Source organism: Martes martes (assembly GCF_963455335.1).
Source record: "Martes martes genome assembly, chromosome: 8".
Taxonomy (NCBI): domain Eukaryota; kingdom Metazoa; phylum Chordata; class Mammalia; order Carnivora; family Mustelidae; genus Martes; species Martes martes.
The window spans coordinates 128,072,967-128,092,086 of record NC_137895.1 but is presented as its reverse complement, the minus strand read 5'-3'; the positions used below and the strand labels follow the sequence as shown (position 1 = coordinate 128,092,086).

The window sequence follows — 19,120 nt, the reverse complement described above, 5'->3', positions numbered from 1 at the left end:
GGTGGTCCATGGGCTTGGACGTTGAAGCAAGGACCGCATGGCCTTTAGAATGGATGTTCCCAGCCATCCCTTGTGCAGTCCCCAGTAACGCTTCAGTGAACACCAGCATTGTGCATGAGCAAGGTCAGAACTAAGCTACAAGTTTACTTCTTGTCTTTTCTCACCACAACAAAAGTTCTCGAAGACTGGCACAGCACATAATTTAGTTTGTTTTGTTCTAACGAAATCACATCGATTGCTCTACGCGTCACACCTTTAATGCTTAAACGGTTGCGGTGTACAATTAGAGATGTGAGTCATAAATGTAGACACGCAAAAGTGCTGGTTTTCTCTTTAATTATCAGTTTACACTTACTGAGAATTGTAATTGGACAGGCCCTGGAGGTGCTATAGGAAATACATCGACCTTCGGTTGGATAAACAATCAGAGAATTAAAGATACAGGAAAAGAAGATACTGCCAATGATTTCCTATCTCATATGCTGCCCCAACTACATCAAAACTGCATTTCAGAAGACAGAAGACCACAGCATCGCATACATGCTCATAGGACCAGTGGTTCCCAGGACAGAATGACTGGGGACAAACACAGGGTCTCAGCAAGTTACCAAGTAATATTTCTCCACCCCTAACTGTGGATCTTCTAATACTTCTTCAGTTCCACTCAGCCATTTGCAGAAGGGTCCTCAGGTCTGTCTCATGTGTATTCACCTGCTTGGAGCCTGGGGGTCACCTATGCAGCCAAGACCTATAACACCCTCAAAACTGTGGCAAAGTTCTCACAGGGGTGTGGCTTACCCCAACCGTGAAACTTCTGAATCTTCAACAAGGTGGCCAGCAATAAGGCTGGGAAAGCCAACAGTGCAGCTTTGCCTTCATAAGGCTTCATAGGATATTCGTGAAACAGTGTTTTTAATTTTCCATTTTTTAATTCCAGCTTCCTCCAGCAAGGACTCCTTCCTCCGAGACACACAGTCTCCTCAACCCTCTCCCTTACCCCTTGGCTGCTCACACTGAGCAGATGAACTCATTGCCTACTTTCCTGGGAGACTAGAAACCAACAAGTGGTCAGCAAGCTTTGTTTCAAAGCACACATGATCCAGAAGCCTGAGCTGCTCTACTGGAGGAAACCTATCTCACTCAGCTTTGTATCTCCTGTGCCCACTACAGTTCCTGGCACATAGTAGCACTCAATTAATATTTGCCAAAAGGATGGATGGATGGATGGATGGGCGGATGGACAGACAGACAGACGGAAGAATGGTGGATGTTGGAGTCAGACAGAGACATGGGTTCAAACCCCAACTGAGCCATTTATTAGCTTGTTGGTATTATGTGACTTACTACAATTCTCAGTCCCAGTCTCCTCATTTATAAAATAGACAATAATATCCATCCTATCACTGTTAGAATTAAAATAGATAATGCATATAAAGTGCTTAGCACAGTGCCCAACACATAGTAAGTTTTCCATAAATAATACTTTCCTTCCTCCATAGAGACCACAACTGACCACAACTGCCACTTTGTGGACACCTCCTGCAGCATCTGGTGCAGGGCTGGGCCTCTGAGAGGAACACAGTCCATGCTTTGTTGCAGGAAACTATAGTAATGGTAGACAAGGGCAGGGAAACAGCTATAATTTCTATTCGTGAGAATTACTGAGCATTGACTTCAATGTGCTCCTTTTCTTCTTGAAATTAAGGAGCCCCTTTTAAGATTTCTTCATGAAGCCACAACTGACAGGATTCTGCCATCATTAGAAATAAAAAAATAAACATATATAACAAACATAAATATATATTTATAAATACTTAAATATATAAGTACATATTTGTAAATTACTTATGAATCATTTATAAATATTTAAACATATATAAATAAATAGAACTATCTATAAAAATAAATGTGGTCAGAGATTAGGATGGGACAACATGGGCAGAGGCAAAAAGAAAAAGGAAATTATTCTCTTAAGGGACACCTGGGTGGCTCAGTTGTTAAGCGGCTGCCTTTGGCTTAGGTCAGATCCCAGGGTCCTGGATTGAGCCCCTGGCGTCGGGCTCCCTGCTTGGCGGGAAGCCTGCTTCTCCCTCCCCCACCTCCCTGCTTATGTTCCCTCTCTCGCTGTCTCTCTCTCTGTCAAATATACAAATTAAAAAATCTTTAAAAAAAAGAACTTATTCCCTTAAAATAAAGAGTAGGTTCATTTTAAGACATAAACATCTATTCTGGTTCTTTCCTGCCTCCTCAGATCTACTCTCTACTCTTTGTCTTATGCTCTGTGACCCAGGAATTCTTCAATAATCTACTTGGTACTTCATTTTCAAAGACCACAAAAGCTTCTCTAGAATTTACAGGTGCTACTGAAGTTAAGTAAAAGAAGAAAATGGGGGTAAAAAAAATTTCAAAAATGGAAAAACTATAAGGCAGCCATGCTCCAATGATAAACTGAGTTGGATTTCAAGTTGATTGTGAATTTGGAACTTAAAGTGTTGATTGGGGGACCCCATAAACAACACTATAAAACTAGAATCGTTCTTTGGGATAGTTGGAAAAAAGCTTCATTAATTCACAGTATGTCTAAAATATAATCCCAATGGTACCATTTCCTAAAGTATATCCTACCATATAGCAGTCAGTACTAACAAGATTATGTCTATGGTTACCAACCCCAGGGCTTCAGTGGGGAGCTCCAGAGGTTACTGTTCCCAAGGAATTCGTGAATCCCCAGCACAGAGCTCCAGAGGACTCGCTGTGAATGGTGCCCCCCGACACTGTGTATCACGGTGGTGCCCCCGAATCTCAGGAGTCCAGTCTATTAGGTCGTTCTCCCCCAGAGGCCTCAAGGAGAGTCTTACACAGTTATGAGAACAGGACAGATTACTTTGAGAACCGGTTCCATCTCCACATCTGTGAAAGACCCCCAGGGTCCCTCCATGTGGCTGAGGTGCTGACATGCATGTCCAGTAAGTTCTGGGGACCCGGCACACAGCGCTACTAGTGGCTCTCATTTACCGAGCATATTCAGTGTCCCATGTACTGCGCTAGGTATCATTTCTAAGCTTCACACAACTATCCACACTATTACTACTAACAACGGCTTAGACTTACGGGGTTCTCCCTACGTGTCATCCCTCGTGCTACATACTTCACAGGCAGCATCTTAACTGAGAGGTAGGTACTACTGTTATTTTCCTTTCCGTGATGAAAAACTGAGGTAAAGAGAGGTTAAGTATTTCAAATCACACACACACACAGGAAATTGCAGAACCAAGATCCTAGAAGGGTTTTTAGGGTTTAAATAACTTACCCGAAGTGAACTAACATGTATGTGGTGAAACCACAATACAAAATATTCATCTCGTAATCATTCCCTGTGTATTTTGAATTGAGGATCAAAGCATAATTTTCCACAGTGAAAGCCGAGTTCAGGAGGTCGACTCCAGGCAACTTATATTCACAATTTATTCATAAATTGAATAGTAGCAAATTTGAAGGTATTTGTATTAAATTTAATAATGTACTAGTATATAATAAGACTTGTGTTCCCATGATTTTAACAAAAGACATATTTCTATAGTAATGTAGATACGCGCTTGGTGTAAAACCTACATGAGAAAAATGAAAGACTTTACCTTGCCACACTTTTTAAAAGATTTTTTAAGATTTATTTATTTATTTGAGAGAGAGAGAGAGAAAGAGCCTTCATGAGGGGAGAGTGGCAGAGGGGGAGGGAGAGGGACAGACTTCACGCTGAATGTGGAGCTCAATGCGGGGCTTGTTCCTAGCATGCTGGTATCACAACCTGAGCTGAATTCAAGAGTTAGATGCTCAATGACTGAGCCACCCAGGTGCCCCTAACTTGCCACACTTTTTAGAAATAATGTAACAATAATGTAGCAACTAAATTCAATGTTTTGACTATAGTTTCCACATAAGAATAACAAAGATATTTCGGAATCATTAGGACAGTAGAGAAATTTTGTCATTCAGCTACAAACTACCAAAAGGAACTCAGTCAACCTAACACCAAAACATTGTACGGGTGGCTGAAATTGGCTGGAAATTAACAGGACAGTACAATTAAGCCCATACCTGAGACTTTTATTTTGTCTTTTGTATATAACTGTAGGAAGGATAGAATTAATACAAAGATCTATCTATATATTCCAGCACTAAAAAGAAAAAAAAAGACTCTTATTTCTAATTAAATTTCACATTAGTTTTATGTGAAATACATTTTATTTTTATATTTTATATTTTATAATATATTTTTAATATATTTAATATATATTTATATATTAACCATTATATATTATATTGTAATTAATTAATATATATTTATATATAATATGTAATATATAATAATATATATTTAATATATTTAATATATTTTAATATATTTAACATATATAAATATATTTAATATATAATATATTTCATAATATATTTTATGTTTTATATTTATATAAATATAATATATTTATATATTATAATATATTTATATTTATATATAATGTATATTTATATATTATATACAATTTTATATATTATATATTTATATATTATATATAATTTATATATATTTTTATATATATTTTTATATAATATATTATATATAACATATTATATTTATATTTATATATAATATATATTTAATATATATTTACATTTATTATATATAATAATATATATACTTATATATTTTTATATATAATAAATTTATGTATGTATTTATATATTTATATATATTTATTTATATATTTATATTTAAATTTATTTATATATTTATATATATTATATAATATATAAAAATTTAATAATATATTAACATATTAATATATATTAAAATATATTTATATTTTATATTTTATGAAGAAATATATTCTCTCCTACTTCGGAAATCTCTACAATTTATCCTATTAGCATCTCTGATGCTTATAGGTTTTATATCTGGTATCATAAATTCAGGTGATTTATTCCCTCTTCTACTAGACGTAATATATGAGAATAAGACAATGCCAAGGGATCTCTTTGATTCTAACAATAAGTGCCTTTCATATAGAGGATAATCAATAACATTTTGCTGAGTTTTTTGAATAAGTAAGATATTCTGCTATTAAAACAAAAGCATTCTTTGCTTATTTCCCAGAAAAAAAAATATTTGACACCGACTTACAGAGCTTGGCGGATAACTCGCGATTTCTCCAGAAGGTATTCAGAAATCTGTGCTCCCACGACAGCTCCGGAAGAGGAAAATTTCATTTCCAAGTATTTCCCAAATCGGCTGGAATTGTCATTTATTATAGTGGAGGCATTGCCGAAGGCTTCCACCAAATTGTTCACTTGTAAAATCTTCTCTTGCAGGGTTCTGTTATTAGCCTAGAGAAAATGTCAAGATATTTTTTTAATGTAAAAAATTAATTTTGTATATAATAAAATGTCTCTTTGTTGATAAGCACTACATGTAGACATAAAGGTCTTGAGAGCACATTCTTGGCATATTGCCAGATGTTACAATATCTGGCCCACTTTTCCCTTCCTCTATGTCAGTTCCTACTTGCTTTCTTCAAAGGGCAAAGAGATGTTTTACACTTTTTCAGCTGAAATATAGTTCCGTTCAGTGCCCGGTTTACAAAGACAATTTGTAAGCAGTCTACGCCCGGTGCGGTACACCTCTGATTTTGTTATTCCTCCTCTACCTCTCTGGGGCCCATCCCAATGTTCCCCAAAGCCAGAACCGCTTCTGTTGCTTCCAGGGAAGCTCCTACAGCTGAAAATCAGGGAGTAAAGATTATTTTGAATTCAGAAGCAGGGGAAATGGAATTATTGTGAAAACGGACAACAGCTCAAAAGTGCGGACGGAAGCGGGCCTGCTTGGCTGTCCTTCTGTTTTCTCCTACCCCGTCTCATATACTCCTTCCCTCCAACAAGCTTGTTATGATTATTATTCGTTCCTTATATACCACTTTACTGGGAGTTCCACCAAGTAGAAATTTATTTGGTTAAAAATCAACCTCTAGGAGCGCCTGGGTGGCTTAGTTGTTAAGCGTCTGCCTTGGCTCAGGTCATGATCCCAGGGTCCTGGGGTCAAGCCCCACATCCCATCGGGATCCCTATTGAGCAAGAAGCCTGCTTCTACCCCTCCAACTCCCCCTGCTTGTGTTTCCTCTCTCTCTGTGTCTCTGTCAAATAAATGAATAAAATCTTTAAAAAAATGATTTCAAAAAAATCAACCTCTTTTAGAATGCATTTTCCACTCTAAGATGGTTAAGGAGGTATGGGTCATTCACATCTTGGTAGAAATTAGATCGAGTAGAGTATGTTTAGGGTAATACCTTGTTGAGATCAGCTATGTTGAAGGTATGCAAATTATATAAGGAAGGGAGAGGAGCAGTTGGTATTTCTGGAACACAGGCCATATTGGCACATAGACGCGCTAGAGGGGGCATTCACAGTGAGGGTCTGAAGGCATATAAAGCCTTTTAGTATCTTCTAAAAGAGGCAGTAGACATTGAGAGGAGACAGTAATGAGCACTGGGACAAACCTGGCTCTGCTAAAATGTTTGGGGCTGATCTTGTACTCCTGAGAAAGGTGAAAAAGCGTCTTTGTCTGCCTGTATTAAAGAGCAGTGCCCCACTAAGATTTTGAGGCCTGCATATTACAAGTGTAAATTTACTCCACCAAACATCCCATTTTTGTATCTGGCAAATCTTTATTGAGGAGAAAAGTAAAAAGTAAAGTAAGATCTAATAAGGGTAGGATTCTGGGGAATGGAGATATAATATATAGATATCTCCCCAATTAATATTAAGTCACATTTTTAGATCTAGGAAAAGAGAAAGTGATTAAATAAGTCTGCTGACTTCTACAAAGCAAAATTCACAAACAAGTTAATCCATCTTTGATAAGACCCTCTATCAAGCCACAAACCAAGAAGGAATAGCAAAGGCCCTCATGGACAGCCCTCGAGTAAATTAATTCAGGGGTTCAACTCTTCTATATGCTGTGCCTCACCACCCCCTCCCTCAAAATGACATCTCTTTTTCACTGTGATGTTTATTCTAGTATTAAGGAGGGGGAGAGTGGATGGGCAGTGACATGGGAAAGGGATGGAGATGACAGTCCTCAGCACTAGCTTCCTGGTCACTACTGGCTCTTCTAGTTGTGAGGGGGTCACAGGTCTGGTTAGTGGAGGGCAAATTAACCCAGTGAGCAAAGTTTTATTCCTAGTCCATATCCACACACGAGATTGAAAATATTAAAACTAGTTAATTGACTTTTAATAAAAACACAGACATCTTTCAACTCATTATTCTGAAAATGAATTAGACTCCATTAAGCACTTGTTCTGACAAGATGAAGAGGCTTCACCCTTTCATAGAGAGATTAGTTCTGTCCTAGCACACACAGTACTTTGTAACATACGATTCCTATAATCACAGTGACAGCTAAAATTTTAACATAATGCTATATAACTATGTAGATCATAATAAAAATATTATATAGGGATAAGTTGTATACAATGGGTTTTGAGGGGCTCTTTTGTTTGGGGTGTTTTTTATTTATTTATTTATTTATTTATTTTTTATTGGTTAGAGAGAGAGAGAGAGAGCACAGGCAGACAGAGTGGCAGGCAGAGGCAGAGGGAGAAGCAGGCTCCCCACCGAGCAGAGAGCCGGATGTGGGACTCGATCCCAGGACGCTGGAATCATGACCTGAGCCGAAGGCAGTCGCTTAACCAACTGAGCCACCCAGGCGTCCCTGTTTGGGGTGTTTTTTAATCATCCTAATAAGAACATCTAATTCTTAACTTTTTTCAAGGACCCTATCTGGAAAATCAAACCAAATCTCTATCATCAACTTCTTCTTTTCAAAAATTAAGGTATATTTTATATACAATAAATTATATCCTTTATAGAGGACTGTTCTAAAAGTTTTTTACAGATAATTTTTTAAGGCTTTATTTATTTGAGAGAGAGAGACAGAGAGAGCAAGCAGGAGCACAGGGAGAGGAAGAATCAGACTCCCCACTGAGCAGGGAGCCCAACGTGGGGGTCGATTTCAGGACCCTGAGACCATGATCTGAGGTAAAGACAGACGCTTAACCAACTGAGCCACCCAGGTGCCCCTAAAAGTTTTTATAAACATATACAACCATATAACCCTCACTACAGTCCACACATAGGACGCTTCCATCACTCCCCAAAACTGTATCATTGCCTTCTGTAGCCAACACCTCCCTTCATCCCCAGCCTGTGAAAATGACTGATCTGTTTTCTGTCTCTACAACTTTAAATTTGCAGAAATGACATATAAATTGAATCATATTGTCTGTAGTCTTCCGAATCCGACTTCTTTGACTTAGCGCAATGCCTTTGAGCTTCATCCAAGTCTCATCTAATGAGATTCATTCCTTGTATCATTCCTTGCTCCTTTTTGTTTCTGAGCAATATTACACTGTACACATGTACGGGTTTGTTTACCCACTCCTGGAGATTACAAATAAAGACACTATAGATACTTGTTTGCGGTTTTTGTGTAAACATGAGTTTTCATTTTATTTGGATAAATACTGAGGAGTAGGATTGCTGGGCTGTACAGTAAGTGTAGTTTTATTTTATGAAAAACTTCCAAACTGTTTTCCAAAGTGACTGCACTATTTTGCATTTCACCAGCACATGTGACAGTTGCAACTACTCCACGTCCTTCTCAGCTGTTGGCACTGTTAGACTTAACAAAAAATTTAACCATTTTAATAGGTGGATAGTGATGTCCCATTGTGTTTTAATCTGCATTTCCCTAATGACAACTGATGTTGAACATCTTTTCTTTTCTTTTAAGATTTTATTTATTCATTTGACAGAGAGAGAGAGAGATCACAAGTAGGCAGAGGCAGGCAGAGAGAAAGGGGAAAGGAGACTCCCAGCTGAGCAGAGAGCCCGATGCAGGGCTCGATCCTAGGACCCTGAGGTCATGACCTAAGCCAAAGGCAGAGGCTTAACCCACTGAGCCACCCAGGCACCCCAAGAACATCTTCTCATTTGTTTATCTGCCGCCTACATATTGCCATCTTTGGTGAAGTACTATTCAAATCCTCTGTTTATTTTTTAATAAATTTTATTAATAAGAATAGTTGATACAGGGGCACCTGGGTGGCTCAGTGGGTTAAAGCCTCTGCCTTCGACTCAGGTCATGATCTCAGGGTCCTGGGATGGAGTCCCGCATCGGGCTCTCTGCTCAGCAGGGAGCCTGCTTCCCTTCCTCTCTCTCTCTGCCTGCCTCTCTGCCTACTTGTAATCTCTGTCAAATAAATAAAATCTTTAAAAAAAAAGAATAGTTGATACACTCTTTTGTTCATTTTTTTGTTATTTGATCTCTTATTATTGAGTTTTTAAGAGTTTTTTTTTTTTTTACAATATATGCTGTAAGGATGCAAGTATTTTATCAGATATATGACTTGCAAATAGTTTTTTGGGAATGTACCTTGTGGTTTCATCTGCTTATAAATGTCATTCAGAGAGCAGAAGTTCTTAATTTTGGTGAAGTATAATTTTTTTCCTTTGTGGATTATGCTTTTAATGTTGAATATAACATTGTAGCTTTACAGTAAGTCTGAAAATCAGGTAGTAGTAGTCCTCCAACCTTGTTCTTTTTCAATAATAATCAATTTTGAAAAATTGATTATTATTCAATTCAATTTATATGGAAAGGCAAAGGAGCTGTAATTGGTTATTTTTACCAAAGGAGCTGTAATTGGTTATTATTCCATGTAAATTTTTAACTCAGCTTGTCAATTTTTACAAAAAAAAAAAAAATCCTGCTGGGATTTTTATTGTAACAGCACTGAATCTACAGATCAATTTGTGAAGATTTGGCATAATAAGATGGGTGTTTTAATCCATAAACATGGTATATCTCTCCATTTATTGGGGTATTCTGATTTCTTTTATCAGTTTTTTCTATTTTTCAGCATACAAATTCCATACATTTTTTTTAAAGATTTTATTTTATTTATTTGACAGACAGAGATCACAAATAGTCAGAGAAGTAGGCAGAGAGAGAGGAGGAAGCAGGCTCCCCGCTGAGCAGAGAGCCCAATGCAGGGCTTGATCCCAGGACCCTGGGATCATGACCTGAGCCGAAGGCAGAGGCTTTAACCCACTGAGCCACCCAGGCGCCCCTCCATACATGTTTTATAAGACTTAGATTTAAATAGTTAAAAATTTTGGTGCTATTGTAAATGAGACTTCTAAATTTCAGTTTGCAATGAGTTGATTATTGCTGATATATAGATATATATAATGCAAATTTTGTATTTTACATATATATGTTTATAATGTATATAACATATACAAATACAATTGATTTTTGTGTATGAACCTGCAAGTAACAAAAGGAAAAAAGTAAAGAGAGTATTCAGTAAATGTACTGGGGCTAAAAAGGGAGAAAATCACATTTATAAAGCCTTCCCTACTAAGAGTGACGAAAGTTAGAATACCCTCAAAACAGAGCATACACTTTTTTTTTAATAAAGATTTTATTTATTTATTTGACAGAGACAGAGATAACAAGTAGGCAGAGAGGCAGGCAGAGAGAGAGGAGGAAGCAGGCTCCCTGCCGAGCAGAGAGCCCGATGCGGGGCTCGATCCCAGGACCCTGGAATCATGACCTGAGCCGAAGGCAGAGGCCCCAACCCACTGAGCCACCCAGGCGCCCCAGAGCATACACTTTTTCTACTGTTTGTTATATTTTAAACTCACAGAAGATAGCAAGCGTGTTTTATAATTTCTGTACATTATTTAATGTGGGAATCAGTGAACACTAATCTAATGAGCTCTATTAGGCTCTGAAATAGAACAAATAATTCTGTTAGGATAGAGAACATTGTACCTTTCCAAGAATCGTCAGCTGTTGAACCAAAAGATGAGCACTTTCTGTCTTTCCAGCACCACTTTCTCCAGAAATAACAATGCACTGCCCAGTGAGAAAAGGAAACCATGAAAAGACTTTATCCTCACAAAATGTGGCTCACACATGAGAAGTTAAGAGGGGAATTTCTAAGAAGTTAGACTCTCCTTACCTGATCTGAATTGTATGTTACCATTGACTGGTATCCTAAGTCAGCCATTGCAAAAATGTGAGGAGGATTGGCAGTTCTCTTTGCTCCAATATATAGTTTGGAATGCTAAAGGTTAAAAAGAACACATTTTGTGGGGCTTTTCTTTTTGTTTTTGTTTAAGTCCTAGATTATTTACAGGCAGAACTGCCAATTTTTTAAAGCAAAACACAAGTCAAAATACATTTTCATACCACCAAAACATGACACACACTCCACACACATACTATACACACATATATGTCCAATTATATAAAACAAAAGCTTGACATAAAAGAGCCCAAATATGTGATGTAACATAATAGCATATATCACTCTGGTAGCAGTATTTAAAAGGAGACTCTTGAAAGTGCATAACCACTTCCAAAGCAGAACTTAATGTTTCAAAATACTATTATCTCTTTAAGTAAAAAGATACTATAAATAAGACAACCAGGTATCATTTTGTTGACTATTCCCTGGATATAATCCTGTCTGACGTATGATCACCACTTTTTTCTTTTCACATCACTTGACATATAGTCTGTCATTTGACTTGTCCAAATCACCAAGTTAACTGATAACAGAATTTAATGAAAGCCCAGACTTCTGGAACTTAAGTTCAAGGCTCATTAATTTACCATTATTCTTGTAAATTTTAAGGTGGTAGAGAATGAGACAATTATTTATTTCTCACATATAAAAAAGCTATTATTCATAATATTAACTGATTTTCTAGAATACACAAATTGCTAAAAGAGAATAGGTCCAATTAAAAATGAAAGATAGCTTAACTTAATTCCAGAAAACTGTTCTATATTTAAACCATTAGGGCTTGAATAATGGATAATTATATACTCATATTCATAAAACACACACTACCTGATACTAAAAACCAATATGTCAAAAGGAATTTTTAAATTCATAATGACAAGTTTCATAGCCACTAAGTATATATTACCTGTGAGACAATGTAATTATACTCTTGACTCTCCCATACTTGGCTCAGAGGGAGACAATACCCTGCACTTTTGCAGGCATCTGTTTATTAATATGATGCATCGTATAGACCAGTTACCAGTGACTGGAAGTAGTCACCATTCTGCCATAGAGTTTTGGAGGAAGGAAGACCAGGAACCACATCCAGATTGATTCACCTCCTATTTTTTCCATCTCTCTGTTTTAACAGTAATTACTTGTTTTTTCAAGGCACTGAATGAAATTATCTTCGGCCTCATCTAAATTAATTTAAAATCTTAATAGTATAATTATTAGTACAAAGTATAAGAATGCAAACCACGCCGCATACCTGTGTGGAATAAAGACCCAGACTCTGAAAAGGGTTCAGAGCAATAAGTATATCTCCCACATACATATAAATCTGATCTCTGCAATAACACTTCTCAAGTTGTTCTGAGACTGTATTCTAAAATAAAACAAAAATAGTTTTTTTCTTAAAAATCATTTAAGGTCACTTACAACTTAAAATGTAGACAGTAATAAATTAAACATCTGGAATTTGGACTGAGGATCAGAAAGGAATAGACACACGGAGTCTAACACTGGGTCAGCAAGTATCTTTCCACCTGACAGACATTTTCTGTTTTGAGGGCCATAGAGGGATGGCATTGTTCTCCGTGTTTTCCAAAGGCCATCTGAGATGTTACACGGGTATTATGTGTAGAGAACCTTCCAGAAAATAAGTAAATGCAGAAGAAGACATAAAGAGAAAGACCAATAGAAAAGGAAGGGGAGAATACAGAGAACGTGACTTTATTGCAAATCAAGGTTATTTCGTGGTTCTGTAGAATGTTCCAGCCCTTTGCTGAGACATTTGGCTTTATGAGACACAGCAAAAAGTTCAGAAAAGTAACTTTCATAGTTGATAAATTGTGAGTACATGAAATCAATTTTAATAGTGTCAGAAATCATCATTTACAGTATGACACAAGAGGAGAGCAGATCATAGCTCAAAAATGAGACGAAAACAAAAGCACAGACAATAGAAACAAACAAGTCCCGTGTCTAACATATAGGTCAGCAGTATGATGAGCAAAGTCTTCTTTATAATCCACAAGCCTAGAAACTCCCATCATTGGAGAATTTGGTATGAAAAGATTTATAAAGGTGCTGGCAATCTTTGACTTGCAAACACTACTTGATTACAAGATGTTTGATGCTCTCAAGAAAGATTATTTTGAGGAAGTACTCGGGTAGTTTAAGCAACCCTAAATTTACCAAATGACTACCTCTGTTCAGAAAATGTCTCCTGATTTGTTGAATTTCTAGGCAAATCTCAGGCATTTATTAGATGTATTTAAAGAACGCTGTTGATCGGGCAGGATAGAGATCATAATCTTTTACTGAAAAGGAGCTATTTATTTCTCTAATGATCTGATTATCCAGAAAAAAGGGAGATGAGGGGAAGGGAGACTGAAAGTGTAATTTACTGGCTGGCATTTGTACCTTCGCGAGAGATGCTTGAAATAGTTCTGAGGTCACTGGGATAAGGAGTTTCAAGCAGAATTCTGTGCCCTAATGAGCTAGCCCTGGGAGAGTAGGGACTCTGGGATCCCACGAAGGGGACAATGGCCATCGTAAGAGAGGCTCTCAGGGTTTCCTAGAGGCCTCTCGGTACAGCCACTGAGAGTGCAGCAAAAGAGAAAATAGAGGGAAAAGAGCAGAAGAGAAAATAGAAAAAATGCTACATTGAGATTGTAGGAGGCAGACCATTTTCTGACCTCAGTATATCATCCCTCTGAGACTCCCAGAATGAATTCAGCGTAGGAAGGGTCTGTAACTTAAAAGCAACTCACGCTACTGGGAATCCACACCTTTGTAATTTGACTATAAAAGAAAGAAAGAAAAAGAAAGAGAGAGAGAGAGAAAGAAAGGAAGGAAGGAAGGAAGATGGACATCAGGCTGAACAGATCTGGAAATCTGAGTTACACATATTCAAAGTGAAGATAGGAGAGATAATCAGGAAGCTAAGAGACAAGCAAAGCTTATAGATATTCCAACAGCCTCCTGCGCATATCACTTCTATAAATTAAACAAAATCTAGAATGTTTAGGTTTAATTAAACTGAGTCTCTTACCTCATCCAAAACTTCTAGGGTTGCTAAATCGTCTACATCCTTCAGACTGGACATTAGTGATCTATTGAAGTTACTTTTCTTGGTGTGAATGCGTTCATGTCTGTAGAGCAGTACAAAGAAAGAAACCCCTTCTGACTTGAGAACTTATTACTGATCACAGTGGAGGGAAGTTTTAGATACATATGAGACCACAAAACTTCTATAAAGCTGATTTTCCTAAATTCAATGCTAACCATTTCCCAGAAAATAGCCTAATATATTTGGCCTGTTTTCTCCTCTCTATAGGAAAATTACAACATGTCAAACTTCCTTCACCGATGATGAAAAGAGTTCATTATTTCTATCAAGAACTCTCCTATATATAATTTGCTTTAAAGCTTCCTCCACATTGTGATTTAATCTATTACAAAGTGGTGAGTCAGAGAGATGTGAATTCATTAGATTCCCAATGGTGTCTGAGACCGTGTCAGGCCATTGGTGGCTAAGCACTGGTAACATTAGAAATTATTATTCAGCAGAATTTAAGAGGAATGCAAAATCAACTCCACTGTGGATTTTCAAATGGTTAAATGGATGAAGGAAATTGGTTTCAGGCACTGGGAAGTTTATTTTCAAGGAAGAACATTTCAGCAACTTCTGATAACAGCCAGAGGATCTTGATTTGACGTGAAGGCTGGAGAAGCTGCTGAGATAAACACCAGGGTTTGTTTCAACTTTTCTGGACATGAAATGATCATCTACTTGGTATTTTGAACAAAACTGTACCTTCAATGTTTATTTTTGGAGATAAGTAGACTTTTGAAACAACATGGGGTTAGAGGTGCCAACTCCCACGCAGTCAAAAACCCAGCTATAACTTTTGAGTCCTCAAAACTTGACTACTAATAGCCTTCTGTTGACCAGAAGCCTTACCGGTAACATAAACAACTGATTAACACATATTTTCTGGTTTTTATATATGTAGTATTCTTATAGTAAAGTAAGCTAGGAAAAGAAAATGCTATTAAGAAAATCATAAAGAGGAAATATACTTATAGTGTTATACTGTATTTATCGAAAAAATCTGCATACAAGTGAACCCATGCAGCTCAAACCTGTGTTACTCAAGGGTCGGCTGTACTGTTAAGCATTTCAATCTGTCCATTAGCAAAAGGAGTAAGTGGACTGTGAGGAATAATAAGAACCATACCACTTACTCAGCAAACTTTGCTTAGTGAATTAAGTCACTATTTTTAAAAAAAACTTAAATTCCAGTGCAGTTTACATATGGTGTTGCATTCATTTCAGAAGTACGATATAGTGATTCAGTAATTCCATATATGACTCAGTGTTCATCACCCTAAGTGTGCTCTTCATCCCCTTCACCTATTTCAGCCACACCCCACCCACCTGCCTCTGGCTACCACCAGTTTGTTGTCTATAAGTTAAGAGTCTGTTTTTGGTTTGTCTCTTTTTTTCCTTTGTTTGTCTTGTTTCTTAAATTCTGTGTATGAGTGACATCACGTGTTATTTGTCTTTCTCTGACTGGCTTACTTCACTTAGTATTATATAAACTCTCTAGCTCCGTCCATGTTGTCCTCAATGGCAAGACTTCATTCTTTTCAATGGCTGGATAATACCACATCTTCTTTATCCATTCATCGACTGATGGACACTTGGGCTGCTTCCAGACTTTGGCTATTGTAAATAATGCTACAGTAAACATAGGGGTGCACGTATCCCTTTGAATTAGTATTTTTGTATTCTTTGGGTAAATACCCAGTAGTGTGATTACTGGATTATATGGCAGTTCTATTTGTAGTTTTGGGGGGGAACTTCTGTACTGTCCTCCACAGTGACTGCACCAGGTTGCATTCCTACCACCAGTGCACGAGGTGTCCTTTTTCTCCACATTCCTGTCAACACTGGTTCTTTTAAAATTAAGTCACTACTGGGACGCCTGGATGGCTCAGTTAGTTAAATGTTTGCCTTTGGCTCAGGTCATGGTCCCAGGGTTAGGGATCGAGGTCTTCATGAGGCTCCCTGCTCAGTGGGGAGTCTGCTTCTCCCTCTCTCTAGACCCCTCTCCCCTGCTCATGCTCTCTCTCCCTCTTAAAAAAGAAAAAGAAAAAGAAAAAGAATTAAGTCACTGTTGGTAAACTGTCCCCACCTCTATCCTCGGCCAGTCCTTCCTCCAGTTCACTGGATTCCACCTTCTTTCCCTTACTCAAGGACACCTATGGCTCCTCTCTCACCCTAACGTGCCTCAATTTTTCCTCTCAGCTATCACAGTACTTGTCTCAAAAGTCTCAAAAGAAACAAGCACAACACCCTTCCTTGACTTCCATTCCCCCACCCCATTTACTGTTCTATTTCCTTGCTTTATAGCAAAAATCCTCATAAGAATTATCTATACTTAATTTCTTTCCATCCATTAAGAAAACTCGTTTCGGTCAGGCTGCCTTCTCTCACCCCATGGAAACAGCTTTTGTTAAGAATATTAATGACCTCACACTGCTAAGTCCAATGGGTAAGTCTAAGACCTCATTTTATTTAACAGACTGGCAGCACTGACCAACGCCTTCTTAAATACACTTGTTTTGGTGTCTTGTACACCTCTCTTGATTCTCTTCCTTGCCTCACTGGCATCTCCATCTGAGAATCATTTTCTGGTTCCTCCTCATCTTTCAATTACATTTGGGATCTCTGGAGCTTCAATCCTTGCAGTTTTTTTCTTCTCTATCTACATTCACTTCCTGCTTTAACTACCACCCACACACTGACAACTCTCCCGATCTTCAGGCTTAAGCATCCAACTGCTTACTCAACACTTCAGCTGGAAGTCTAATTGGCAGGCTTAACACATCCCAAACCATGCTCCTGAATACGAAGCCCCAAACTTGCTGCTGCCCCATGATTCTCATCCCAGTAGGCGGTGACTCCCCTCTTCTGGTTGTTCAAGTGGTCTTTGGATCTTCTCTTTTTCTCATATCCCTCATGCAATCCATATACATATTCCATCAGCTCTACTGCCAAATTCTATCTAGAACAAACCATTTCTCACCACCATCACCTCCACCATATTGCACCCCACTACCACTATGGCCTCCCACCCCACTGCCACCTTTGCCTTCCACACTCTTCTCAACATTACAGTCATATTTGTCCTTCATTTATATTAGTTCCTCCTCAGCTCCACCTGTGTGATGAAACTTTATTCATTTTTCACAGCTAACCTCAAATGCCACCTCTTTAAAGCTTCTCAGCACCTTCAGAACAAATATTTTAGTTCGATCACTTCAACCAATCATTTGTATATGGGTCTTACTCCCTTTACTAGATTGTGAAGTTCCTCGGGATGAGGAAATCTCTTCAACCTATGGAGCTGGAAAAGCTGGACATCCATATGCAAAAATGTAAAAATCTAGACACTAACCAGGCCCCTTTAACAAAAATTAACCCAAATGGATCACAGACCTAAATGTAAAATGCAAAACTATAAAACTCCTAGAAGATAACATAGAAGAAAATCTGGATAACCTTGGGTTTGGAATGAATTTTTAGATACAGCACGAAAACCACCATCCATAAAAGAAAAAAATCAATAAGTTGGACTTCATTAAAATTAAAAACTTCTGCTCTACAAAAGATACTGTTAAGAGAACAAAAGGAAAGCCAGAGACTAGGAGAAAATATTAGCAAATCACGTATCTGATAAAGGACTTGCATCTAATAAGGATAGCTGTACTCCTATTTTCAATTCTGGGGTTCCTCCATCTTTATGGCATTTATAAAAATTCACAGATATGCCCTTATTGGTATGGATAATTTAGTTACTATTTGAATACCTCACTACACTGGAAATTCCAAGATACATGAGACTATTATGTGTCTTTGGTCCCCCCCCCCACTGTATCTGGGGAACAAGCAGATTATTTAAAACATAGTAGGTTCTCAATAAACATTAGTTGAATAAAGTAAGACAGAGTATATCCCACAGAGTTTCTGGCACAGAAGTTCTACATAGTTGGTCTCAGCATTTGCTGAATTCAATAGGTATCATCTTACTCATGCCCCTATTTCCAAAGAGACTCTCATTATTTTTGAGAAAACAGAAGAAGAAGTCCAATTATCCATTTAATTAAAGCGAAGAACCCTGAATTTTTCATCTGTTTTTTAGAGGTCCATTTGGCAGCTAAAGACTATTCCTGGAGAATTACAAGAAGCAGGTGGTGAAGGATTGGAAGATCAGTATTTGGCTGGCTAACACTCCTGTGAATCTATCCACTCCTGTGAACCCATCCTCCTTGATGCTTCTGGTATTAGTTTCCAAAAACTTAGAAAAGATGTTGTTATCGTAATGACTGAAAGCCTCCGAGGACTCCCCATTTTCTACAGCATGACTTAAAGACTTCTTGGCATGGAATTCACGTCTCTTCACAGCCTTGTCTCAAAGAGCCTTTCCAGCACCATCAACCATCATCTCTGTACAGAACATTCTCCAATATGCCAATTATTCTGAGATTCAGTGCTTCGCTCATTCCATTTTCTTTGCCCGGAATTAGTTTCCTTCCATGTCTGGCGAAGTTCTACTTATCATGCAAAGTGAGGCTCAAGTTTCACCCTCTCTGAAGCTGTTGCGGGACTTTCAAGAGAGAGAATGTGCCCCTAGCAGGGAAACTTTCACCTTTAACTAGGTATGTTCACCATTTTTAACCAGACTAGGAGAAACTTGTGGGCAGAGACCAAGCGCTATTCATCTTTCTACGCCTGGTATCAAGGATACAGAGGTATGAAATACCCAACTAGCCAGTGTGCAAAGCATAATATCTCTCAGTGTAACCAATCCTGTGTCCTTCCCTTTTAGTTCACATCCTGTGATTTCCGGCAAACCTTTTAATAAGTCAAGTGACACCAAAACCTACTTGACCTACCATCTTTCAGA

General features: G+C 37.8%; 1 protein-coding gene across 1 annotated transcript in view; it reads right to left on the bottom strand.

Annotated features, from left to right (window-relative positions):
- The window catches only part of MYO3A (myosin IIIA), a gene marked incomplete at its 5' end in the record, with an annotated part of 224,003 nt that overhangs the window by 126,107 nt on the left and 78,776 nt on the right, over positions 1 to 19,120 (bottom strand). The window contains 5 exons of the mRNA XM_080811651.1: positions 5,180 to 5,382; positions 10,895 to 10,978; positions 11,085 to 11,189; positions 12,409 to 12,525; positions 14,197 to 14,296. Of these exons, the coding sequence (XP_080667777.1) occupies positions 5,180 to 5,382; positions 10,895 to 10,978; positions 11,085 to 11,189; positions 12,409 to 12,525; positions 14,197 to 14,296 (609 nt within the window). The remainder of the gene's footprint in view (positions 1 to 5,179; positions 5,383 to 10,894; positions 10,979 to 11,084; positions 11,190 to 12,408; positions 12,526 to 14,196; positions 14,297 to 19,120) is intronic.